The 27,870-nt window shown below is 37.3% G+C and overlaps 2 protein-coding genes and 1 long non-coding RNA gene across 3 annotated transcripts in view; 1 reads left to right on the forward strand and 2 right to left on the reverse strand.

Annotated features, from left to right (window-relative positions):
- The window catches only part of LOC148952808 (uncharacterized), a 44,935-nt gene extending 21,930 nt beyond the window's left edge, over positions 1-23,005 (reverse strand). The window contains exon 1 of the long non-coding RNA XR_016141674.1: positions 22,931-23,005. This is a non-coding gene — a long non-coding RNA (uncharacterized LOC148952808). The remainder of the gene's footprint in view (positions 1-22,930) is intronic.
- On the forward strand, positions 5,813-11,093 carry LOC148952809 (uncharacterized). Its single transcript, XM_089087430.1, has 3 exons — positions 5,813-5,894; positions 7,781-8,400; positions 9,985-11,093. Exons 2-3 carry the CDS (start codon positions 8,136-8,138, stop codon positions 10,086-10,088), a joined length of 369 nt encoding a protein of 122 aa, XP_088943556.1. The 5' UTR covers positions 5,813-5,894; positions 7,781-8,135; the 3' UTR covers positions 10,089-11,093.
- LOC148952810 (uncharacterized) lies at positions 13,926-16,058 on the reverse strand. Its single transcript, XM_089087431.1, has one exon. It carries the CDS (start codon positions 14,550-14,552, stop codon positions 13,929-13,931), a length of 624 nt encoding a protein of 207 aa, XP_088943557.1. The 5' UTR covers positions 14,553-16,058; the 3' UTR covers positions 13,926-13,928.
- Positions 23,006-27,870: the final 4,865 nt, after the last annotated feature.

The following is a 27,870-nucleotide window of genomic DNA, read 5'->3' on the forward strand; positions in this document are numbered from 1 at the left end:
CTATTGTGCTGCCTATGATTTATCCTTGGTAGAATTATGACTTTCCATTTGTATCTCCATTCCAGTTTAAAGAAGAGCTAGTTTGTAAAAATAAATACTGTTGTATTTATGTATTAAATTAAAAAAATGCCACAAGTTGCTGGTAATGTTTGATTATAATTTAGTGTCCCAGGAAACGTGTATCTTCAATCTGTTTTAATCTGTTCAAGCGCTTTGTCGTGATGCATATTTTGTTCCTTTTGTACTACCACAAGAGGTGGTATTGAAGGCGGTTTTGAAGTAAAAAACATTTCAAAACCTCTTGGAGGGTGTCAGGATAAAATCAAAATTTCAACTGGGTACCAGAATCTGAAAGACGAGTGGAGATTGGATACTCCATCAAAGTAAGCAAGAGCTATAGCTGAACTGAGAATTAGTCAATGAATTCAGGAACCAGGGCAGGTGACAAAATCAAGTACCAAGTGAGCAGAGTGGCACAGATAGAGCCATATAGGGGCTGAGACCATAAGAATGTTTTTTGGTTGGCTTCTGGTGGGACAGGTAGTATTGCAATGTCCAATCACTCGGGGAGCAATATTTCTACTTGGACAGTGACCTGGCCTTTAGAAATGACATTCAAGGGCTCTATATGGCTCCGTAGCCTGGACCATAATTAAAACTCAAGTGTGCTGAATTGCAGCAATTGTGACATTTGATGTGTAGTGTTTGCTTCAACATATCTGATGATGAGTATGCTCTGTTAAATAAAATGGAAGATATAAGTGGTTTCAAATGGATATGTCCATAGTGCAAGGTTGCTGCTCATGCAGTCACAAGTCCTTTGTATTCCGCAGCTACTATCCAAGACATTACACAGGTGATATCACAAGGTATGTCAAGCTTCCAGGCAAGTCTTTCAAACACGATTGTGCAATCTGAGACCACACTTAGAGCAGAACTTACTGCTATCAAGGACAAGGTGAACAGTGTTCAGGCAGATTTATCATCCAAGCGCGGCGCTGGCGAAACTAAACAGATCGTTCAGGCAGAGGTCCAGGCTCTGAGTGTGAACCTCCAGCAGTCCCTTGAGACAGAAGTACGTAAAATAATCCATGCCAAAAAAATCGCGACATACGTAAGAACAACTTAGTTGCCTATGGCAACTTAATCCCAATGTCAAGCACAAAAGATGATGCAAATACTGTCTGAAACTTCCTGTCGAGCGAGTATGGATTTGCATGTAGTCCCTTGAGTAATGTTCGACGTTTAAATGGGCAGAGTAACAGAACCATGGTACCTAAGACTCCTCCGCCTCTGTTGTTCACTGTTTCCTCCTTCCAAATCAAAAACCAAATTATTTAAGTATCATTTACTAGAAAGGAGGATATCAATATCCGCCGTGACCGCTCGATTTAGGACCGTGAAAAGTACAAGCAGCTCGTCGAAACCCCTACAGTCTATTGTACAGTGTACCGAACCTTATGCTGCCTATCAAGATTTCTCCAGGGTCCATCACAGACCGACTTGAAATGCTAGATGTTAACAAGTCAGCAGGGCCAGATAATATCCACCCAAGGCTCCTAAAAGAACTGGCTAATGAAATCTCAACTCCACTATGCCAAATATTTCAGAAATCTCTCAACTCAAAGACTGTGCTTTCAGATTGGAAGAGCTCTCACATTATACCACTATTCAAGAAAGGTGTCAAGACAAATGCAGAGAATTATCAGGAGATCAGCTTAACCTCAGCTGTAGCAAAATTTTGGAATGCATTGTGAATGCTGAAATTCTGACACATCTTCTGTCCAACAGTATACTGTTACCAGGTCAGCATGGCTTCCTTCCAGGAAAGTCAGTGGAGACCAACTTACTTGAAACTTACAATATCATCACTGACCTCCTGGAGAGGGGAGTACCTGTTGACCTTATTTTGCTTGACCTTGCCAAAGCGTTTGACAAGGTGCCCCACAGTAGTGTTGGGCGATATTTGATATCGATATTGATATATCGGACCAAATATTGATATTGAAATGTATTATCAAAAACAATATTTTTTATGGGTCTCTAACCCCCTATATTCCCCACAGAAAATCTACCACATGAAAATTCTTCAAATTTTCAGCATACATTTTCGATATTCTTTGTAGGTTTGAATTCTTTCATCTATAATTGATTCTATTTATCCTTATCTTACATCTTACCCTGGCATCATTACCGCAAGAATTCACTTCCAGTTACCGAGTCAGATACATCTGAATTATTACCAACTAAGAACAAAAGGTTCATAACAAATGATGTTATAATGAAAAGTCCGGATTTTTATGTTATCAAAGCTAAACTAGCCGATTAAACAGGGTGAATATTTGGTAAATTTCTAGGTGGCCCTATAATTTAGCTAGGATGAAAGTGAAAACATCATTGGATGCCTTTATTTTGCTCTTTCATAATTCAACAATTGCTTCTTTTGCAAATTGCATCTTGAGCCCTTAAAGGGGCCCCAAAGGTATTTATATGAATTATGAAAGAGCATAAAAAAGCATAAAATGAAGTTTTCCCTTTCATCCTAGTTAAATTATATGGCCCACTCCAAATTTACCATGAACTTAAATATAGTAAATCCTTGCTAAATTCGATCCAAGATATCTATATTGATATATCAAACATTGAAAGTAAAAAATATCAATATATGGATTAATCAAAATATTGCCCAACACTAGGGCCACAGATGCCTTAGGGCCAAACTATTGGCAGTTGGCATCCACACTGATGTAGTAGAATGGGTGATAAATTTCCTGACAGACCAAGAGCAGCAGGTCCAACTTTTCACCAATCATGGTGATAAAGTATTCTCTGAACCATGTGACATTGTCAGTGGAGTTCTTCAGGGTACCATCCTAGGCCCACCCTCTTCCTCATTTACATAAATGATATGATAAAGGAAGCCACAAATAACATCAGACTATACGCTGATGACTCCAAGGTTTTTGGACCAGCCATTCAAAAAAGCCTGCAATCAGCCCTCCAGAGAATCCAGAAGTGGACCAGCTAATGGCAGCTTGAGTTCAACATCAATAAATGCAGTGTCCTCCATTTCAGCAATGACAATCCTCACCACCAGTATACCACACATGACCAGAAGTTGCAGTCTGATATTCAGCTACAAATCAGTCACAAAGAACAAGACTTGGGAGTACTTTTTGATGAGCAACTAAAGCTCCATGGGCATTGGCAACAAGCAGTGTCAAAAGCTAGCTCAAGTCTAGGCCTGTTGAAACGCACTATCATCAGCCGCTCCTGTATTGTTTTCCTGAGACTTTACAAGGCTATTGTTAGGCTGTTCTTGGATTTTGGAACCCATCTGACCTCCTCCTCCTACAATCATGACACCAGAATAACTGAAGGAGTTCAAAGACGTGCCACCAAATGCATCACAGGTCTACAAAAAATGCTGTATGATAAGAAACTAAAGCCCCTAAAACTACCAACGCTGGTCTTCAGATGTTGCAGATGTGATATGATGCTGACCTATAAATATAATAGTCAACCAAACACCATCCTCACAAAACATGCAGGGCAACACAACACTAGAGGACAGTCACAGAAGCTAGCAAAGCAAAGAGTGAAGACCAGAATGCACCTAAACTTTTGCCAAGTGTATTTCCAACAACTAGAACAACCTTCAAGACAAAACTGAAAACTGTGGAAATATAAGTGGGACAGTCCATCCCTCACAGCTGGCACCAAATGCAACATCACTGAGCCCTTAACACAGTGACATTCCAAATTGCCATTGTTGATGCAGAGCATAATAGATTCAGCATGGACCTTATTTCACTCTGAAGTACAAATTAAGGTAAGGTAGTAAAGATAATAATTGTCTATGTTTAATGTTTCTCTTATATGGACTAAACTACATTACTTTTCAAGTAGCATACATATACCCCACAGTACAGCTTTACATTCTTTACAACTGAGGAGATCAATATGCAGTTTTCAAAGCTCATAAATTGATGGGCTTTCTCAGAATTGACAATTAATGGCAAACCTGGCCCTCATTGGGAAACAATCACAGTTTGGAGATTGCACAACCTTTTTAAGCAATAAAAAATCCACTAAAAATCGAATTTGCATTCAAATGAGCCCTAGCCCAATATTCAAGAACCACTAGTCTCAATACAATCACTTATGGGGAAACAAAGGGAAAACACAAATATAAAAAAACATGCATCCATAATCTTCCTTCTGGGAAAAAACATAAATTTATAACAGAAGTTTCAAATGTCTACCATAGGGCTCTCTGATATGCTGAATCTGGTGTGATTTTCATTAATATTGTTTGACTTCATGTGGGTATTTGTTCTTCTTTGAAAATCAGTCAAATTTCCTCAAGCTTATAGTTTTTTAAGGGCACCATTAAACTTGACGAATTTTACAAGTCCTATATATTTTTTGAATCAACATCAAAAGACAATTTTTTTATGTACTAGTTTCTATTAAAAATATTTTTTTTGTATTTTAAAAGTTCTGACTCCTTATTTATACTTTTCTACTAAGAACTGTTTGAAGTATTATATTATTTACAGAGCATCAATCTAGAGCTCTTATGCTAATTTAAACTACCTTCTAGTACAAGAGTAAGCTGGATACTGAACTAATATACTTCTGAAATATTTCTTGAACTGCAGGAACTGGAATTTAGGCCTTCTTAATTTATTATGAGTCAAAATTGTTCATTATTAAAACAAGGAGAAATCTCTTCTGAAATGGCCCAAAATGATATACCATCTACTATTCAAATGCAAACAGAGCTATTCATAGGGTTAGTAGTGCCTGGGGAAAATAGAATTAAGTTGTACCTCTCCTGACTCAAATATAAGCAAAGACAGCCAAATCAAAATGAAAAATTTGATCAAAACATGCAGCCCCTCTGCCTTGTCACCTAAACAGGCAACCCCTGTGCCTTGCCATTTAAGGCAGTGGCCCTGGTTGCCCTGTCCTCTCTGAATGTATTTTGTTATGTTATGGCAAGACAATAGGCTAATTGATGCTTTTTGTCAAAGTAATTTGTATTTCTAATATAAAAAAAGCATAAAAAGGTATATATACTATTATATATTAACAATGAGGTAGATTCAAATCAAAATGTTCAAGCAAATCACACAGCCTACTTGGTAGGCTGTGTGAGTGCCACACAGCCTATCTTACCTTAGCCTACAAAAGTTATCAGTGAAAGTAATTGAGTCTGCAAAACTACCAATAGGGTACATATTTATACTTTCTTTTAGAGCCATTAATGTTTACATTTAAACTACTTCATGGTTAAAAGATTCTTGAGTGCCAAAAATCCTAGTAACATCAAGACTAGGCCTAGCCAGCAAGCTTTTTTCAAGAAGCATTGCTTAAAATTATCTTTCAAATAAAAGAGGAATGAGCTTTGGTGAACTAGGTTCTGATTTCCTTTTTAACAGAACAATCAAGAAAACGACACTTTCTAGGTGTCGTTATGGATAATTTTTTTTGGCTCATTTTATGCTGTTTACCAACACACGTTCTCTATTTTTAAAATTGGCTACAAACTTCCCTGATGAAATTCATCAGGGCGGGGTAAATTTTATTTATGATGTCAATGAGAGGTAAGTTTAGACTTTACCCCACCCCCCTAATGTGTAAATATATACCCTGAATTGGTATATATAGGGGTGGGGGTAAAATTCATCGAGTGGCATGCTTACTTTATTCGTGTCAATAATATGAACTGCAAAAACCTGAATTTTGCCTACAAGACAGGTCTAATACACCTTATTCGTTTTTCCGCCTGAATTGCAACGCTGCGCAAAAATCGGCCATATTGTTGGCAGGTTTGTTGTGCAGACATGGAACTTATCATGGAATTTCTTGAAATTCAGAAGGCACTGGTGAGTTAGTTTTGTTGATAATCTTGTTAATAGCAAGGCTGTACATCACCTGCATTCTGGATTGATTTTTCCTGAGCTTGGGTAGCAGGTTTAGCTTGTACTAGGCTATATCTTTGCCCAGCCAATCATGGACTCCAACTTGAAAATTACAAACATTTATTTAGGTGCCAAAAAAGGCAAAGAAGTTAACAAAAGTGACACAAAAGATCCGCCATAATCTCTACAATAATTTTAACATGTTTGTGACCTAAGAAAATGGGTTGACTTTCCAGTTTTTAACGAAAATTTGACCCTTAGAAATTAACATTGTGAATCAGTACCAAGAATACTTAGGCTAGATTCTGCTACAAAGGCGATGATAATTGGATGTTTTTGGGGTCCGTGCCCTTCTAGAACTTCCTCTCTTTCCAGCCAGGTTAATATTTTGTGTTGCAACTGCACAGGCATCATGTGGTAACATTTTTGTATATTTTTCTATTCACGGAATATTGAGATAGCTAAGAAATAGACCTACCTCTCCATTTAGAATTTAATGCTGAATCCAAATATAATAATCATTAACTAATAGTTTGCCGCGAAGGATCAAATTTTATAAATTTAGTTCAAGGATATTGTCAGTTTGTTTCCTTGCTTATTTGCCAGCAGATAAAATAATTGGATTGTCTGAAATGGTATTTTCTGGTGCAAAGTGCTGGAAAATTCTCAAACTTCCTACTAAAACGTGTATTTTTTTGTTATTTTGGCCCCCCCCCCTTGGTGACGCCCCTGACTATGTCCCTGGGCCTTGCTACTACCAATAACTAGATTTTGAATATATTAATAGAAAAAAATGATTTACTTATTGAATATAAGCTATTCGGAATTGATTTTGAAATTGAATTCAAATTAATTATTCAATTAATTGAGTTAATTTTATTTAATGAATTCAATGTGAAATTAAATTTGATTAATTGATTATCAGAATCGATTTTTGTTCCATGAACATATTGGATCCAATGAAAAGTACAAGTGAGTTTTGCAGAGTGAGCACATATTAATGAAAAATTGGGTTATGTTCGTGTTGTGGCTGAGAATTTATGAGTTGACCTAGCTGAGAAGGGCGCCATTTGAGGTTTTGAGGAGTTCAGGATCCCCCTCCCTCAGTTTCTGTCCCTAGAACAGAATCAAAATATGTTTTTTGGAAGCATTAATTAACTTTGTAGGATTGCAGGGGACAACTTCGGCGCCCCCGCACCTCAGCGCCCCGGGCAGCTTCCCCCTTTGCCCCCCCTAGTTCTGGCTCTGGTTTTGGTCAGCTATCAGGGAGATTTAAGTCCATTCCCAGTAATTCAGCACATGGTAATAGTCCTCTTCCTCTCCTGAAAACGGACCTTGATCCTAATCTGTTTTGCTCATGATTTTCCTTCATCAGCAGGATAGCTGCATTTTTTATAACTTTTTCCTTAGGCTATACCAAACACAAGAGTATTAATTTGTATTTTTAGCACTCTGGCCTCCGGTGTCTGATCTCAGATCTCCAAAAAAAATGTGCTGTATGTTTGGCACACAAAAGCATACCAGAGTACCTAAAAACATAATTTAAAGTAGTGGCATGTTTAGGGTGGGCAGGGGCCTGGGCCCCCTGAAATTTCCCAAGATTGTCACGACCAGTACCATCCAGTTCTTATTTTTTTATTTTTCTGGAGCTGGTTTCCCCCCCCCCCCAACCACTAATTTCAAGCAGCCCATAGTAGTTTTACTCTTCCAAAACACTCAGAACTTTATAAAGTCATTTCATACCCAAAAACCATGCTCAAATCTCCTCAGTTTAACTGGTTAGGCCTATGTCTATTTGAAGAACAAATCAGTACAAAATTTGTCAACTCTAATTTTCTCATATTTTTTAGGGCCAGTGGTGCAGACATCTTGATATTGCCCCACTTATCTCAGACAATCTTATTGGAGATTATTACAAAGCTTCAAATTCAGCCAGCCGGCAACTCACGAGAAGCTACAGCTTTTTGGTGGAGCAATATATTGACCCGTAAACCGTGCATATTTTAGAAGTGGAAGGACTTTTTGAAAATAAAGGGTTAGTGATAAAAGGGAGTTGCTATCACAGTTTTAAAAAGAGGGACAAGCCACATTCAATCACAGTCTATCTTTCATGTGACAGTCAGATTATCATCAGTGCTTTTTCATGTGTTGCTGGAAGTGTTTTTTTGCAATCACCTGGTGTCGCTCTTGAAAATTATCAGTTTGATGCAAAGTCTGAAGTACAAAGAAATCCCTGCCTCCCTGAGCTGCACCAAGATGCCTCAACAGTGGAATTACATGAGAAAGCGGGATCTTGAGCCACAAAGGGTGATGGACATTGACATTCGCCAAGTTCGGGAAGGAGGACTGTCAACTCCAAAGAAAGTGCAGATGTATGACCTGCGGGTCAGTAAAGATGATTGTCTCAGTCTGAGATTACGAGTTGTGCAACTTAGTTCTTCCCTTAGCCCGGCTGTATCTGCATTTTCAGGTAGGACAGAGTTTCTGTTACATAAGCTTTGTTTATTTTTGTTATGGCATTTTATAAAGGTAAATCTGATTCAATAAAGCAATTTTATTTTACTCTCAGAAACAATAACTTATGTTTAAAAATTATACCTTCAAATGTAAGCTGTACCTGGACTTGGGATCCTGAGATTGCTCTCATGTGAACATTTCGATGATGAGGAGAACCTTTTTCTTTGCATTTCTCTGCTCTTTCTTTGGACAGTTTTCTGGGCTTTGAACTGGGGAATGCAGTAGCTGCACTGTTCCATGCATTAAGCATGCTGTGAGTTGCTGTTTTGACTTGCATCTCAGAAGTTTTGCTTCAGGACTACCAGGACACACGCCAAAGATTAAGACAACAGATAACAAGTTTCAATAATGAAAAAGGAGTTGTCGTAAAAGTTTAGCTAAGGTTTTACCTGGGCTTCCATGGTTGCCGTGCTTAATAGAGTAGATTAGGGGGGGGGGGGAGGACAGAGGCAATCACCCTCCCTCTGAAATCTGGTAAAGTTTGTCATAAATGCCATAAAATTGGAAATTTTCCCAGTCCGAAGGGGGCGACGGCGTTCTTGTAATGCCTTAAATTGCTTATTCCAGACTGTTCGAAAACCCTGGAACTTATCATCAGTTGCGTAACTAAGGATGGGTTGGTACATTGCACCAGAGGAATTTTTCTTTTTTGTGTTTTGTAATAGAGACTTGAAAATGCATTTTTGACAGAAAAATTAAGTGTTTTGGGACTGACAGGACAATTCATTAGCAATCTTCACCATCCAATGGTCGTCAAAATAGTATGGTCGGCACAGAAGATTAGGTCCTGTAGGCGGGAGGCATTAAGGAGCCAAAGAGTAATTACTTGTTCATAGAAAAAAAGGTACGCTTTAGTGGTAAATCCAAAAATGTAGTGCTTCATGCCAGAAAATACTTTTCTATTCTTGACTATTCACATAATACTTTATTATGAGCAGAAAAAAAATAGAAAATGACATTTCCTACTACACATTTACTTAAAACTTAGACTCTTCGCACAACACTAGTTTTAAGATAATTTAATCCTCAAAGATAGGTGTAAAAGAAGTAAATATATGGAGTAGTACACTTTTTAGTGATACATGGTTCTAAAATTTCCGCCGCTTTGCGGCAGAAAGCACTGCTTTCAAACCATCTTCTCGCCCGAAATAGATATATTTACCACTTCAAACCTCAAAATTTTCTGCAGATTTGACTTTGTCCGCAGATTTTCGTCGTCCCTTCCTAAGGTGAAGGAATTAGGATGACCATGCCTATAATTAAAATTGCTCGAGACAAGGAAGTACTTTTTATTTCTCCCCCCCCTCCTTTCATCGTAAATCCTGGATCTGTCACTACGATTAATACCATTTTTTGCTTTCTTGACTACTATCTTATGTAGACTGACGCCCCCCCCCCCCCCGAAACGAAATCCTGGCTACGCCGCTGCCTCTGTCATTTCCAGATTGATGCAGGCACTTTAAGTTTGAAGTCTAAGGCATGCCAAAACTTGTATTTTTTGTGTTAAGTAGACCTTTAAAAAATGATTTTCTTGCAGATCTTTTGAAAGATGGCATCGAAAGAGGAGAATATTCCCAGGCCAAGCTTGTTCAGAATAGATTATTGGAATGCCCAGTGCTGTCAACATTGACCAACCATTAACAAGTAGATGATCCTACTTGTAGTATTATAACCAATCTCAGTGTTGTAACCAGTGCATTGTAAAAGGCTGCTGAGTTTCCTGATTTTCCTGTGTATGGGCGCACAGGTAGTTACATATTGACAAATCCTGATCCAAAACAGCAGCGAGTGATAGACTCCTTAAGAGTGTCAGCATCAGAAGCCAAAGAAATTGAAAAAAATTCTCGCAGACAGGCTGATAGTGAAATGTGGTTCCGTGCACGTAAGTTTCGATTTACCTCCAGCAAATTCGGTTTGGTGGTGAAAAGGGTCACTCCTTGGAGCAAAAAATCAGTTTCGTCAAACTTTGAAGATCGAAATTTGGGTAGAAACCCAGCTGTAAAGTGGGGCAGGACGCATGAAGCAACTGCTGTTCGAATTTACAAAAAAAAAACTATGAAAAAAAGAGGAAGGGACAATGTGGTTATGGACTGTGGGATTGTGATACCAGCTGAGTACTGGCTTGCCACGTCTCCTGATAGACGTGAGTTTGACACATGCGAAAGAGACCCACATGGCATTATTGAAGTCAAGTGCCCATATAGTCTTCGAGACAAAACTGAGGAACAGTTTTTAAGCTGAATGCCCATACCTCCTATGCTTGAGAAAAGACCACCACTAATATTATAAGATCCAAGGGCAACTTGGCATTACTGGACTATCATGGTTTGACTTTGTATCATGGACAAAAAATGTTATACTAATACAAAGGATACCTTTTGATAATGTTTTTTGGGAAAATGACGCCAAAACTCTGACTGATTTCTATTTCCAACATTATCTAGAATACTTGTCTGAGCTTCTGTAATTTGAGGTCCTTTGATTAATGTGATAGACCTTTTCGACGCATCCAGCAACCACGAAAGAGAACCCCTCACAGGCACCAGTTACTGAAAAAAGTTTCTTTGCGAACACGTTTGACTTGAGTTTCGTGGCGCTGATTGGTTGACGCTCAAGTTTCAGTAACGGTCCATGTTGCAGAAGCAACACTTTTCGGAAATTATTTGAAAAAAACTACGTTTTCTAAAGAGTTAAAGAGGCTGAGTTACAAGGTCGAACCTTAAAACGTACCGGGATTAGGAGGCACCGTGGGGGGGCGACCGCCCCCCAAACTCCCCGCATGCGCAGCCTTTAAATAAAAAAAAAATTTCTTTGAACTGACAGTAAGGAGTGAGATTAAAACTTAAAACGAACAGAACTTATTCCGTACATGAAAGAGGCTGTGCCCTCCTCAACGCCTCGCTCTTTACGCTAAAGTTTGACTTTCTCACAACTCTTTTTTTAAACAATAAAAACTTTAGCGTAAAGAGCGAGGCGTTGAGGAGGGCACAGCCTCTTTCATATACGGAATAATTTCTGTTCGTTTTAAGTTTTAATGTCGCTCCTTACTTTCAGTTTAAAGAAATTTTTTATATTTAAAGGCTGCGAAAGCGGGGGTTTGGGGGTGGTAGCCCCCCAACTGTGCCTCCTAATCCCTGTACGTTTTAAGGTTCGACCTTGTAACTCAGCCTCTTTAACTATTTAGAAAACGTAGTTTTTTTCAAATAATTTCTGCACGTTTTTGTAGTTTATTACTTATTATTGCTTGACTAACTGTTAGCTGATTGTGTCAGGAGTTAAAGTTGGGGGGCTGCCGCCCCCAAACCCCCGCTCTTGAACATTCTTGTGTTAAGGCTTTTAATTCCTGAATACTCAAATCACGTCGTACAGGGTGCCTCCTAATCCCTGTACGTTTTAAGGTTCGAACTTGTGACTCAGCCTCTTTAACGGCCCCCCAACTGTGCCTCCTAATCCCTGTACGTTTTAAGGGTCGACCTTGTAACTCAGACTCTTTAACTCTTTAGAAAACGTAATTTTTTTCAAATAATTTAAAAAAGAAACTGAGTTTCTTTCCAAAGTATATAAAAAAGTTATTCTGATGGTGAGTCGAACCCAGGTTTTCCACCTGAAAGGCGGGAGTTTCAGCCGCTAGACTATACAAACACAGTAATAACTGTTGTTTAGCAAATTGAAGCTATTTTTGACGCAAGCAAATTCCCAAAAATCTTGATATGTGGTTTTAAGAAAACAGGGAAGGAGTAATCAGATTGAGCTGAAACGTTGAAGATAAGCTTCCAGGCCCCATAAAAGCTCACCCTCTAAATTTCAGCCCAATCAGACACCGTGAAAGGGGGGGTTGTGGTGGGACAAATTAGCCTGGGCTAATATTGGAAAACGAGGTTTTTCGTCAATGTAAATTCGGGGGATAATTTTTTCGGTCTGAAAATATCAAAAGGCCCTAACAGGTCGAATTCTGCTTCAAATGAGTCCTCATTCAACCGGATTCGTTGCCAACTGTGGCCTGTAGGCGTGGCTAAGAAAAAAAAAAGAAATGAATTTTAAGTGGCTATATTTGGTTTTTTGAAAACAGGGAAGGATTAATCGGATTGATCTCCCGGGCCCTAGGAAAGCTTAACCTCTTAGTTTAAGCCGAATCGGACAACGTTAAAGGGGGGCTGTGGTGGGAGGGTCCAAACTTCCGGCCCAGTTTACCCCATGAAGATAAAGTCGGAGGAGGATGAATTTTTGCAAGTTTCTTAGTTTGAGCTTGGGCTACAAAATGCGATTACTGCCGTCTCTCTGCGACCTCTAGGACCTGAAAGCGCTTAACATTGTGGTGGGTCGCCTCTTTATAGAGGCACAAGTGTGCCTCCTTGATGTCGAAGTAATGTATTTCGAGTTCCTTTGATTTATGTGATTATGAGTTCCTGCGAATATAAGCATTCTTTTTTTTAACCTATATATATATATATATATATATATAAAACCGTAACTAAAACCTATCTTTCATCAAAAATACGGCCACTAGTCAAATCCGTTTTCTTTAATTTGGCTGGGTACTTTCCTTTCCCTTACAAATTGATAAATTATTCTTGTTATTTCCTTTAATGTTGTTTTATCCGGTAGAAACTGTTGCAGAATACAATATTATAGGGCATACAGAAATAATTACATACGGAGCCTTCTGGTGTATAGTTAGACTTCAGTTGTTTCCATAAGAAATTGCCTTTTTTACATTGCTTCTAATTTCATTCCAATTTATTTTCTGCGTTTTCTTCCAACTGTTGTTGAAAACTTTTCCAAGTACTTTGGTTTCTTCTTTGTTTGGTACACCATGCACGAAATCTCTATCCTCATCTCCGAGGCTTGAACTCTCACATTTTTCTTTATTTATTTCTACCTTGAAAATTTTACAATAAGATTCGGTTTTATTCATTGCTTTTACAAAATCTTCTGTTTCTGTAAATACTGTTAGATAATAAAAAAAAAACTTTGAACTTTTATTTGTGTATCCTCTATTTCAATTCCTTTTATTTACCCTTCAATATACTTAAGCATGGGATCGGCATATGCTTCAAATAAAAGTAGACTCAAAGGAAAAAAATAACTATTCTTCACTTGGTTCTTCTTATTCACCTGAAGAGCTGATGATGGGGTTCATAAAGACTGTCATTATGGCACAAACAGTCCACATCTGATTCAGAACTGGGACAAGGTTAACTGGGATTGTTTCTCTTAAGATCCCATAGCACTTATTCACAGTATGAGTCTCTCAACATATATTGGGAGGTGTGCAATCTTATGGGTTTCAATAACACTAGACCCTGCAATCGCACATCATTCTGAAGAAATGGGGGTCTATTAAGGCTTACACAAGAAAGCAATTCAGTCTGTTTGTAGAAACCCTTATCAGCCCTTCTACGCTCACCATCACCATCTGGCATCGACAGGATCCCACATCTTTCGGCAAGTTCTACATCGGAGATGGACCTGTCGTACAACTCACAATGTCATTTGGGGCAATGCCAATGAGACCTTTTTAGTCTGCCGACTTTTGTGTGATGAATAAGACAGAGTTTTATTTAGGAATGACAAAGGAACTTGACACTGAACTTCAGTTGCGTTGATCACAACACGAGTTGTGGGATATTCAGGCTTAAAGTCATCTGGCATATTTTTGTCGACATATTTTCTTGACGGCCAGAGAACAAGTCTTCCCAACTGTATATATAAGAAATTGATCCAGCTCACAAGGATTTTGCTAACGGTCCCCTGACTAATTGAAAAACGGAATGCCAGGTCTTGTTTGTATAATCCCACTTTTAGCCTGCAAAGGACAAGAAGCAACTGATCACGTCCAGAGAGCTTTCTGTTTCGATTCTTAGCTGAACCTTCGGGATATCTCATATGAGCTTCAGTTAGTCTCACATTTTCACCATTCTCACCACAGTTGATGAATTCAAAAAAAGACTCAAAGTCAGATGAACAGGTGAACCCAGTATAGAACTGCAGTAGTTTGTTATCCTTTTTCTTGTTAGCATAAGTAAATGTACTATCTTTCAAAGCTTGACCAGAGGCAACGAGTTTGCTCTTTATGTCCATATTAATGTGCTGCAGTTTTTCCATCTCTTTCTTTTTATCTTGCAGTTCAATTTGCAAATACCTTGCCTTTGCTTCTAGTTCTCTCACTCTTGAAAATAAACTGGCAGTCACATTTTTGCTGGTACTGCTAACATTCCCTGAGCTAGTTATTTCACCAATTTCACAAGGTTCCTAGCCTTCACCACTTCCAAAAAGCTCCTCGCTTGTTATAGTGTGCAGTAGCCCACTGGCAGACACATCTTCAACTTGAGTAATCTCAGCACTGAGTTTTTTCCGGCCTTTGTGATGTTTCTCACTAACTTGTCTTTCTTTAGGAGCTTTTCGCCTGAACAATGATTCATTTGTCCAAGGAAAAATACTTGGGATAGATCCTGGTTTGAGTTCTCTTCTTCTGGATGCAAAACCAGCATAGAAGTCCTCAGTGTTGAAATGTCTAGAACATACTCTAGTATAGGCATCTGAGATTCGGAACAAGGGACCTTCATCTCTTCGTATCTTCACAAGCCACTCCTTTCTCAGCTCCTTTATCACTTGGAAGCTTGTGAAAGGAAACCTGAAATGTAATTCCACTATTAGAATGATAGTTGTAACAAGGGCTGATGAGTGGTCAGATTTTCCACAATCCTCAGGGCTTATCACTTCCCAAAATCTCTCAAGTAGCCTCTGTATCCCAAATCAGTTGATTAAAAATAGAACTGCAAGCTTGAATCCTCTCCAGGGGGAGAAAAACTAATTTTTGACCAGGAACATATTCCGCTTTGAAGGGTAGGAAGTGATAGCCCCTAAGGATTGTGAAAACTCTGACTGCATCATTGACTCTTGATTGTATTAGTGTTCTTGCTCTGCTCACCGACCATGCAAGTCCAGTGGCAACCAAAAGGGTGAAGGCTAAAAAGTATGGATACCTCTGGGTTTTTCAGAAATATAATTTTTTTCATTCTGTTGAAAGAGGATTCTGATGACAAGGATTTGAAGGGGACTGCCTGGTGAGTCTACAAGGGTCAAATTTGTAGGGATTTCTAACTACCGTAAATAGGTGAATGCAGTGGCGTAACTAGGGGGGCAAGAAGGGGCAAATGCCCCCCTAAGAAATTTCGTCGGCACATTGCTCCCGAGGATTTTTTTGTTTTTTTGTTTATTGTAATAGAGACTTTTAAGCTTTGTGGCACTGACAGGACAATTCATTAGCAATCTTTGCCATCTAGTGGTCGTCAAAATAGTATGATCGGCAGCAAAGAATATAATCTCAATAAAGCACAGAAGGTTGGTTGGGTAGATGAGAAAGGCTTCATAAAATAAGAAAATTACAGCACAGCCAATTCAAGAAAATTTGGGAGGGGGACAAAAACTTCCCTTCTGTTTTCTTTTTTGATTTAGATACTAAAAACATACACAAACTTACCAGGCAACACCAGATGATTAATATTGTTTTGTGTGGCTGTTTTACACTAAAAATACCTATTCTAAACATCCCAATAAACTACTCAGGCCTAAATGGTAGCAAGGATATAAGGACTATATTTTCAAAGACAGAAATAGTGCAGAGCAGCAGAGAAATAGTTTGTCTATCTTTTCAATTATGTTATTTTGAATTAATAAAAAACTTGTTTTTGAAAGTAAAACTGGACGCATTAAAGAAAATGCAGCAAAAAAGTTGCCTACCTCTCTTGGGAAAGTAAGTTATCTTCATTAAAAAAGTGGAATAAATTCTTCTCAAACACATTAATTTCTATAAAGATATCAACAAAGCTCCTACAAAATCATAATAAGCTTTAAGGAGATAAAAGAGTATAATAAAAGCTAAACTTTGGGAAATTTTCATCTTAAACTAAGAACAACAGAGAAAATCTATTATTGAATCATTTTTCAATTTTTTCTCCTTTGTCTTTTTAAATCATAAAATGGTCTTGCTACATGCTGTTATATATAAACTTACCATTATATTAAATCATATACCATTATAGTAAACTTTAAGCCTTTCACACAATAAATATAAAACCCTGTTTGAGCCTCAAGAATCTTTGGAAAAGTCTGGAAATTCAAACAGAGATGTAAGACAAAAACCAGAAATACATATTTATATATGGAGAACTTTTCCTAAGATTGGGCCAAATAGCTCATACTCTCTGAGGAAAAATGAGCAAAATAATATGCTTTTCTTTATCTCAGACCCCTTAGGAAAAATTCCTTTCATACCCATGTGCACAAATAAAATGTCAGTCTACGACTAAAAAGATATTAATAATATGCTACCTTATGAAAAAAGGGAGGTCAAAGAAGCCAAACAATTTTCAGTCAATTACCTTGAAGCAAATCTAGATAAGGACTCAGAATAAAAAAAATGAGGGCAATTTCAAGACTTCTCCACCTCTAAACATTATGCTAGAAATATATTTTCTCATTTAGTGTATGTTAATCTCCTGCTTTATCTCTTATGCCCCCAGTGTTAATGGTGCATTGTAAAATGGATAGATAAAGAAGTTTTCAAACAGGGTTGGAAATGGTAACATAATATGAAACTAGGAAAAAGCTTAATTTCCTAAATTATTGCGAGCTCTGGAGTTAACAAAAGTAATCCATATTAACAACCTAGGTAAATTTCATTAAAACTGCAGGAAGAATGTGCCTTATGCAAACTGTCCTAGCACTCTTAAAAAAAAACAATATTTAGTAGGTCTTCCTATGTTTTTGTGAGGCTGTACAAGGCCCTTGATTTTGGTATGTGCATAGCATCACTCAAATACAGGGGTGCCATGCTGCTAATGGAAGAGATGCAAAGGCAGCAACAAAGATGAGAGACAAGCTTTATGATTAACAATTGAAAAAACTAAAATCATCAACACTGGTTTTTTGACAACAAAGAGCTGATCTGCTTCAGGCGTATACGACTCCCCCACCCCTAATTCATTTGTCAACTTCCCAAAATGTTGGCACTGACAGGAGGGGATATTCAAAGAAGCTGTTCAAGCCACCTGTCTAAACTCAACACCACCAACAGTTTTTTCTCCAGCCATGTAAAAAACCATTTAGTCTCTCAAATACAACAGTCTCAGCACCCAATGATGAAGCTTTCAAGAAGTTATTAGATGTCAAATGGAATTATGTTCCCTGAAAGTACCAGTGGGATGTGTTTGATGTTTAATCATTCACATCATTAAGTATGGAGCAATTCACAGATCAAGATGGATCTTAATTTGCTCTGAAGTGTAAATTTAGGTAACTAATGTAAAGAAGAAAAAGATACTTTCAAATTCTCCTCTTTTGATTTATAAGTAATATTGTAAGATAAAGGTAACACAACTTTATCAGAACCTATCAGCATTCAATGAAGTAGATAAGTGAATCAAACATTCAATTTTTGTTCTATTTTACCTTACAATGTCAACTTGGTCCTTTAGACTACGTTCTCACTCCATCCCCTCACTCCCGTAGCCCCCCTCTCCCCTCCCATAATACCACCATACTATGGTCCAAGCACCAAAAATGAGAAATAACGCTGCAACAGGCACTATTCCTTTTAAAATGAACAGAGGTGGGTTGAAATGCTTAACCCTGATGTTTTTCAATTCTATTTCATAGAGAACAAATTTGCTTACTATGAAAGGAAGGTAGATTTCAAATAAATCTAGCTAAGATACACAGTTGTTTAGTAGAAGAGCATGTATTGAAACACTAGTAAATTGCACAGAGTGAAATGATAAAAAGGATAAAGCTTCAAAGTGAAATTACTATCAAAGTTAAATAGAGATGTGAAGCAAAACAAGTAGCTCTGAATCATTCCATTCTGAAAATCAAAAAGTTAATTCATAACAAGGGGTGTTGTTTGGGGGGGGGGGGGGGCAGTCACCCCCCCCCAATAATGTGGAAAAAAATATTATATATCCCATGCCCCTTGACTATCTGGATATAGACCCCTCTTGTCCAGCCTCCCCAATAAAAATACTGGAGTTCATAATTGCTGTGAAATGTAAACATTAATTGCTTTATGATACATGACATGAAATTGGTATTAGCATTGTTAATGCTTGGCATTATAGGGAGGAGGCAAATCTACCATTGTTTCTTAAGGCTAAACCATCCATTCCTTTTCAGGAACATTCAAGGGGAGAATTTAACCTTCAGTTTTCTTAAGAGGTTTTACGCTTCCAACTGACAGACATGTAAGTAAATTGTTTACACTTTTTGCTATCTTGGAAAGGGGTTAGGTTGGGAAAATGGAACTTTCAGTTATGAATCCAGGGCCTCAACCATACTTTGGTAAGGTACTACCAAGCTTCCAGATAAACCATCTTATGATTTATAAGTCTTAGAAATTTGCCAGCTTGACAAGTCTATGGCCTATACCTATTGAAGTTTCAACAAAACAACATTTTACCTCAGGGACAAGTAGACTAAAGTATGTCATAGAAAGGTATTTTGAAATACCAACCTCCACTCCGTCCCCCTCTAGAGAGCAGTGACCTTTGATGACCTTTCAAAATCTTTGTGATCTGACACTGAAACCTTGCAAAACAGATCTTCTGCTTTAATTAAGTACAAGAAAATTATTTTCACCTTCAAAACTTTACTCAATCCAAATTCATGAGGTTTCAAAGATCTGCAAATATATTTTCTAAATTTAGAAAAAAAACCCATTGATATGGCTTAAAATTCTACTCAAATAATAGGAATTGCATTTTCAGAATTAAAACCACAGAAAAAGAAACTGATGACTGAAAATTAAGGTAATATGTTGTTTTGTCAAAATATCAATAGGTATAACCTGCCAAGTAGGCAAATTTCTAAGACTTGGAAATCAGAAGAGGGTTAACATGGAAGCTTAGTAATACCTTTTCAGATTGTGTTTTTGGTCCTGGATTCATTACTGAAGGTTTCATTTACCTAACCCCTTTCTAAGATAGCAACAAGCAGTTAAACTAGAATTTTACCATTAATTTTTCTTTGGGATGAAAACCAGTGGTGTTGTTTGAGGGTGGCAGGGGAAAAAAGAAAAGACTAAGACCATAACATCCTTCCTTTATAAAGTACAATACACTGTAATGACTAGCCTACATTACCATAGTGTTTTCCAATAAATTGGAAAAAACAAAATATGCAATAGTCCAGGAATATTGACCTTTTTGCCCAACTCCCCCTCCAATAAATAGCTAGCGTAAAATTGTACTTTAGCTGCGTTTGGCTATTTTGGAAAGGATTTAGGGTTGGAAAATGAAACTTTGAAGGATGGATCTACAGGCTGGAGGAAAGTCCCAGAATGGTATTTTGGAGTACCTTCCTTTACTCCTTCTCTCTCTAGAGGGTCCTGAAATTTGCCTGCATGACAAGTCTATACTTATTGAACTTTAGACAAGACTTCATTTTACCTTAATTTTTAGTTATCAGTTTCTTTTTCTTGGGCTTTAGGTCTGAAAATTAAATTTTTGTTATTTGATTATAATTTTAAGACATGGGTTTTTTTTCAAAATTTAGGAAATTTATTTGAATAAATTTAACACATTATAACATGGGATTGATCAAATTTGTGAACCTAAAAAAATATTTGTGTTACTTGATTTAGTCAGAATATCTATTTTGCAAGGTTTCACTTTAATAGCACACAGATTTTTAAAGGTCATCAAAGGTCAGGACCCTCTAGAGGGAGGACTGGAGGTAGGTACTTCATAATAACTTCCCAGGACACATTTAAGCCTGTAGACCCATCCCTGAAAGTTTCTTTTTCCTAACCTAACCCCTATCTAAGATAGCCAAAAGTAGCTAAAGTAGAATTTTACCAAAAAGATAGATGGATCTACAGGCTAAGGTATGTCCTGGGATGGTATTTTGAATTACCTACCTCCACTCCTTCTCCCACTAAAGGGTCCTGAAATTTGCCTACATGACAGGTAGAACCTATTGAAATTTGACAAAACAACTCTTTGCCTCAATTTTCAGTTATTGGTTTCTTTTTCTCTGGCTTTAGTTCTGAAAATAAAATTCCTGTTATTTGAGTAGAATTTTAAGCCATATCAATGGTTTTTTTAAATATAGGAAATGTGTTTGTGTATCTATAAAACCTTAATACTTGGGATTGAGCAAAGTTGTGAAGCTGAAAATTTTGTTGTTGTAATTCATTTGAGCAGATCTATTTTGCAAGGTTTCGCTCAAAATCAAAGGTCAGGACCCTCTAGAGGGAGGAGTGGAGATAGGTACTTCAAAATACCTTCCCGGGATATACTTTGGCCTGTAGACCCGTCCTTGAAAGTTTCATTTTCCCAAACTATCCCCTTTCCAAGATAGTCAAAAGTAGCTTCAGTAGAATTTTATCAAATGCTGGAGCTATGCCCCTGGTGGAAACAAGGTTAATAAAAAAGAAATTTATCAATTATTCCCCCTTTGCTACTGTTTCTAAATGTAAGAAATAGTGCTATTATGACTAAATCCTGAAACATGTCAATACAACTGGAACTTTTAGATTCCTGAATTTATACTTTCTCAACATGATAGTTGTCACCCAGACAATACCCCTCTAATTCTGATTGGGTAAATTTTTGGCAGTTCATATTATTGACTTCTATATAAAGTAAACATACTACATGATGCTTTTTTTATGCTCTTTCCAAATATAACAATCATTTTTTTTCAGAAATGAATTTTACCCCCACCTCTATATATACTAATTCAGGGTATATATTTGCATATTAGGGCAGTGGGGTAAAGTTTATTTCTGATACAAATGAGAGGTAAGTTTAAAATCTACCTCCCCCCTCCTCTAATGTGCAAATATATACCCTGAATTGGTATATATAGCCTAGGGATGGGGGTAAGATTCATTTAGACAAAAATGATCATTATATTTGTTAAGAGCATAAAAAGGGCATCAAGCAGTAGGTTTACTTTATTTGTAAGTCAATAATATGAACTGAAAATGTATCTCCGGTTGTCTGTCAGATATATAATGGGTAGGCCTATTTACAATGGGCCTACAAAAAGAGACCACAATAAGACCATAAAATTGTTCCTTTGAAAAGTGTAATACACTTTAATGATTACAATGCCATAGTTTTCTTCATATTTATCTACATCTTAAATAATATTTATTCAACAATTTCTTTGAAATTCCTAGCCTATATAGTCAAGGACCATATTTGGAACCATTAGGAGGGGGTGTATTGCCTGCACAGCATAGGCCTAAACAAACTTATCAGGCAATACCACATAGATAGGCCTTTTAACTAGTAGTATTACTAACCCAAGGTTAAAAACATTTAAAAATATTTATTCAATAGCTTCTTTGAAATCCCTTATACCCTACAGTGATTTTTATTGGTACCTCAATCCTGTATTATCAAAGAGAAAATAACAAATGGCCTATATAGTTCAGGAGCATATCTGAACCATAGGGAGCGAGGTACATTGTCTGCATAGGCTAGCATAGACCTAAGCATAACTTATCAGGCAATACCATGTAGATAGCCCTTTTAACCACTAGTATTACCATCCCGAGGTTAAATTACAGTCTAGGCTACTTTTAATAGTTCATTTGACTTATTTACAAGTCAATCAGGTTTTTTATAACCTATAACTCACCAAATACCTCACGGGGCTTTGGAGCTGAATATGCTATGTTAGGGCTAAAGGCTAAAAGAAGCTGTTTTTACTCACTCTGTCAGGTAGTTTTAGGTCTCTGGATTTTTTTCAAGATTCTTTACACAAGGGAACACAACAGTATGGTCCTCCCATTGATGATACTCGAAAAAGACCACAAAAAGTAGACTTTTGTGTGTATTTTCTTCTTTATTTCTATTAGAGATGAGCGATTTTTACCAAAAACATGGCTGACACGAGTAGTTCTATTTCTCTCCGAGGGTGGCGCTTCAAAAACGAATAAGTTGTATATCTATTGAAATTTTACAAAACATCATTTGGTAAATTTTTGGCAGTTCATATTAGGGGCGTTTTTCACTCATCAATGTGCTAAGATCTTACAACTCTTGTCAGAAAACGCTTAAAAGTGAGATCTTTGAACAAAGATCTTACATCTTTGGTCGTTTTTGTGCAAACGTCTTTTATCATTCTGCTCTGATCAGCGGTCTGAGAACAATGATCAGTATATCATCAAAGTTCTCTCATCATTGTTCTATATGGCAGAACAGTGGCGGTCTTCACACTTTTTGCTAACATCAGTGAGTTGTAAGATCTTAGAACAAAGATGAGTTAAAAAACGATAATCTTTGCAGAAAGATGTAAGATCTTAGTGCTAAAAAACGGGCCTAATATGTAAACTCCTGATCTTTCTCCTCAAAAAGTGGACTATTGATTTTTCACACAAATTTAAGACACAAATGGCTGTGCAAGTTTCCGTTTGACCAATTTAATAAATTAGTTTTCATTTTAGGTGTCCTTGGTACTTAAAATTACCTTACCTTAAATCGCATGTCCAGCAAGATAAGGTGGTGTTGAACCTCCTGTAGAAAATCTTACTAGTGGTGTTTCTAGGTAATGATCTCACATCCCAGTTCAGCCTCTATTCAGTGTTGGTCCAGTCTTGCTCAGCTCCTTTCTTGAAGGCAGCAAGGGTCTGATAATGGACAGTGGCTTCAAATAGGCTGTTCCAGAGTGGGACGGAACAAACTGAGAAGAACTGTTTGTACTCTTGCTTGATGCAATGGGGGGGGGGGCTGCAGCTTCTTGGTGTCTCCTCTTATGGTCGTCGAGAGGAACAGGGAAAAAACATGACTTTATAGGTCATTTTGAAGCAACTTACAAGTTTTTATTATGTCTCCTCTTGTCCTGTGGTATATTAAAGTAGGGAGTTTGTGTGAATTGAGACATTCCTTGTAGGACTTGTCTTGCAATGCAGGGATAAGCTTTGTCACCCTTCTTAGAACACTCTCAAGCTTCACATCCATCTTATAGTGGGGAGAAGCTAGGATCATGCCAAATTCTAGGTGAGGATGGACCATGGCTTTATATAGTTTCATGATCAAACATGGTTTCCTGGTGGGGAATTTTTGCTTTATGAACCAAAGGGCATAGTTTACCTTTGAAACTTGAACTTGTATGTGGCAGTGAAATTTTAACGCATAGTCAACAATGACCCCCAGGTCCTTCTCTTCAGCTACTGCCTCAAGCTATGCATCTCCTTTGCAACATGAATGTTTTGGATTCTTCCATCCAAGATGCAACAATAAATAGTTCATTCAGATCTTCTTGCATAGTTTGACTGATTTATATTGTTTTGGACCAGTACTAGGAGCTTGCAGTCATCAGCATATATCATGTTTAACTGAGTGCATGATTACCCAAATATTACTAGAAAAGAACCTGGGTTTGTGACGTTGCTGATACACAACACTGAATCATTTAGAGGAACCTTTCACGTGTGTTTGTGTTATTCAAACAAAATTTAAGACTATCCACATCAGGCATGAAGCTTTATACAAAATAAAACGGCGTGAAAACGACAAGAATTGAAAAATGACAGTAAAAAAAAGGTATAATAGGGAAATTTTTCAATTTATACTAATAATTACTCACCACAGCACCAAGCCACCTGAGGCCAAGAAACCTACGCACCCTCCTCCTTCATCCCAATCTATTCAAAGCCTTCTTTACACCCTCGCAGGAAGTTTCCATTTCCCTTAAATCTTTCCGTACGATATCCTCCCACCCTAACTGAGGACGACCTGTTTTTTGTTTAGCCCCAGCAGGGCCGAATTGACTAGGTACAGGGCCCGATTGGGAGTTTTTTCCTGAAGCCCTCTATATGTATTAAATTTTAAAGATAATTCAAATTCAGCATATATATATATATATATATATATATATATATATATATATATATATATATATATATATATATATATATATATATATGTTTATAGTACTGGGAAATCAGCGGCGACGGGATTTTATATATTAATTTTCATTGTCACCTCAGCCTGTTGTTCCAGTGAAGCAATAGATTGCTTTAAATGATCCTATTTTTTAAAAAGCATTACAGTTTCAGTAATATCCTTTCTAAAAAGAGTAATTTCTTCTTTTTGTCGCTCAGAGAGATTGTCGGGAATTGAATATATGCATGCAAATGCTATGCGAAAATACACATATGCTGCAAGATTTTTGACACACCGAGTGACCATCGCTGAGCCGTTTTTTGTTAGGCAAACAAAGCTATAGGAACCGATACTTGTCGGTACTTAATTCTGTTGGACAACTAATTGTCCAATAGAACAACAGGATACTTTTGATACTTCAGGCACCAGCCCCCCATCTAAGCAAAAATCTGCCCCCCCTCCTCCTTAATATCTGATTGATAATTATACACACTGCACGTTAAGCAATGAATATGCCACCACGCGGTAGTATGGCCTCTGAAACGGGAAAGTACAGTATATTTGCATAGTTTTGGATATATCTGAACCAACTTACTATCTCAAAATCTTCAATCAACAGCATTTTTGTCATCTATAGGTTGAAATTCCTGTTTTGCGCCACAAAATGGCTGAAAACGCCACTTTGCTCTGGACAATTCTTTTCGCTAATGAAAAGATCACAAGAACTTTAAATTTACGTCCGAATTAGTTTTTTTTCCTGATATTCTAGGACCATTCGTTTGACATGATCACCCTTGGCGAAAAAAAAATATGCATGTATGATCATCCACTTAAAAAAAAAATCTGCAAAAATTCGCATTCTTGTAGATACAGGCTTTTATGCGATTTTTATGAATTTTTTTTAATTTGACGATCAATTTTTTTCAAGACTATTGTACATTTCGGGATTATTTTCCGCTTTTTTTTAAATAAGGCAAATTTTCTTGAGCTCCTAAATATTTGGTGGGTACTCTCAAAATTAATGATTTTTTATCTTTAGATTCATCGTATATATCCGAATAATTGGCTGTATATTATATTGGTGTATATTGATATTTGTTGCATATTACTTTGCTGATTATTGTTATCAAAGGTCTTTTTTGGATTTTCAGTTACCATTAGCACGAGTCACCCCTCTTTTACAGTTTGGCATCACGTAGTGTTTGATATTTCTGATGTTACTGAACTTTTATGATCTCTTGTCAAATGCTATGGATAATTTTATGTTGCAATATATTTGAGTATTCATACTATATTATGATGTTTTTATAAATACATTCATATAATTCCATATAGTTTTTATCATATTTCCTACTTTACTTGTTTCGCATGTTTTTTATTCCTCAAACATATATTTATGTTTTTTTTTAAATATAGACACTGCTTCAAATTTTTAATCTGGGATGCTACCGGGATACGTACCTTGTGGGATTCCGGCGCTGTTTTTAGCTGTAGTGTTAATTGGTAGAGAGGGTCAGGGAACATGTGGCCTCCTAGACTCTTCCTCTATATTTGAAAAATACCTTTTTGGGGGGATGTTTTCAGTTTATAACATGTCTTCTAGTGCCCTTTTTAAGTGACCAAAAAGGTTGAAGGGCAGCTAGCCCACCTCCTACGCTCATTTTTCCCCAAAGTCATCAAATCAAAATTTTGGGATAGCCATTTTTTCAGAATAGTCGAAAAATCTAATAACCTTTTTTTAGAACGACTGGACCCCCCACAGTCCCCAGGGGAAGGGGCTGGAAGTTAAGAACTTTTCCCATTGTTTACATATAGTATGGGTAATTGGGAAATATACAGACGTTTTTCTGGGGGAATTTTTCTGGCGGAGGGAGGTTACATTGGAGGATCTTTCCAAGAAGGAAATTTTCGTGGGGGAAGAAAATTTTTGATGAAAGGTGTGCTGAATTTCCCAGCATTATTTAAAAAACGATCAGTAATTAAATTAAAAAAAAACAAGCTTTTTCAACTGAAACTAAGCCGCAACATTAAAACTTAAACAAACAGAAATTATTGATTATGTAAGGGGAGTAGGCCTCTCCTCAGTACCTCGCTCTTTATGCTAAAATTTCTTTTAGAACTTATAAAATAACTTATGATTCTAATTAAACGGTCTTTTTGATTCAGGAGTCATTCTTAAATAACTGAAACAAAAACCCTAGTTTTGACGTAAATAGCTAGGTATTGAGGATAGGGCACCCCCCTCATATGCTTAATAATTTCTGATTGTTTTAAGTTTTATTTTTACTCCTTACTTTCAGTTGAAAAAACTTGAATGCTAGATGGTATAATGAATAAATAGTGTGACTCTAAATGTAAATATACTTGTATCTTTTGATGGATGAATCAAATATTAATAAATTTTATACATTTAACCCCAGTATTCACCATATCACCATGAAATCACCATAAAACCTAAATGCTTTTGATTTGAATCAGGTTAAATTAGACCTAGTTTGGACTTTAGATGCATTCCTGAAAGTTTCATTTTTTGAGAAGAAGAAAAACTAATTTATTAGGGAAAAAACAAAGGAACAAAATAAGTGAAATATTAGCTATACAATAATTTCCTTCATAAATGAACCAAGAGACAAGAAAAAAGTTGAAAAAAAACTGTTAGAATGAGCAAATACATACACTTGACTTACTTACTTGACTTAAGGCTCCTGCTTGTGCTCCAGCGTAGAGAGAGATATGACTCTTTGCCACAATTCCGAACGGTCCAATGCAAGCGTGACTGCTTCTTGGAGATCAGTGCCAATCATGGAGAAGTACTGGGTAAGGCTGTCCCTCCATCTGAACCGGGGTCTTCCACGGGGGCGCTTCCAGCCATGTTGAGGGGGATCAAAATTGGAAAGTATGCTAGCGGGTGCTTCTTCTGGCATGCGAATTAAGTGGCCAAACCATCGTAGAGTTCTTATGGCGAGCTGACGAGAGTAGGGGGTCTGATCCGTTAGTTTCAGCAGTTGGGTGTTTGAGACGAAGTTGTACCATTTGATCCCTATGATTCGTCTTCGGAAGTTTGTTTGGCCACATCTATGGCATCACGAACAGAAGCAGCTGCCGGCCAAGTTTCAGCACTGTAGAGAAGGACTTACGTTACGGTCGCATTTTTGTTTTTTGGCTAATGTTGGGCTTTGACCACAAGGAACAGCATAATCGAACCATAATAGACGCAGCTTTTGCGATGCGCGACTGGACTTCCATTTCAATTGAGCTGTTATCCGAGACGACAGATCCATGGTAAGTAAAAGCCTTGACAACTTTGATAGTATGCCCTAATACGTTGAATGATAGTGAGTTGGCCGAATTCCCTGCCGGGTCGATGATAATTATTTTTGTTTTCTGCCAGCTAATAAGTAGTCCTACTTTCAGGGCTTCTTCCGACAGTGTATTGAGAGCTGCCTCGAGTTCAACTGCAGAAGTGCATATCAGGGCAATATCATCTGCAAAGTCGCAATCGGCTAGAACTCTATCACCATATTTGA

Source organism: Artemia sp. Qi Xiang Cuo, chromosome 4 (assembly GCF_049724085.1).
Source record: "Artemia sp. Qi Xiang Cuo chromosome 4, ASM4972408v1, whole genome shotgun sequence".
Classification (NCBI taxonomy): Eukaryota; Metazoa; Arthropoda; class Branchiopoda; order Anostraca; family Artemiidae; genus Artemia; species Artemia sp. Qi Xiang Cuo.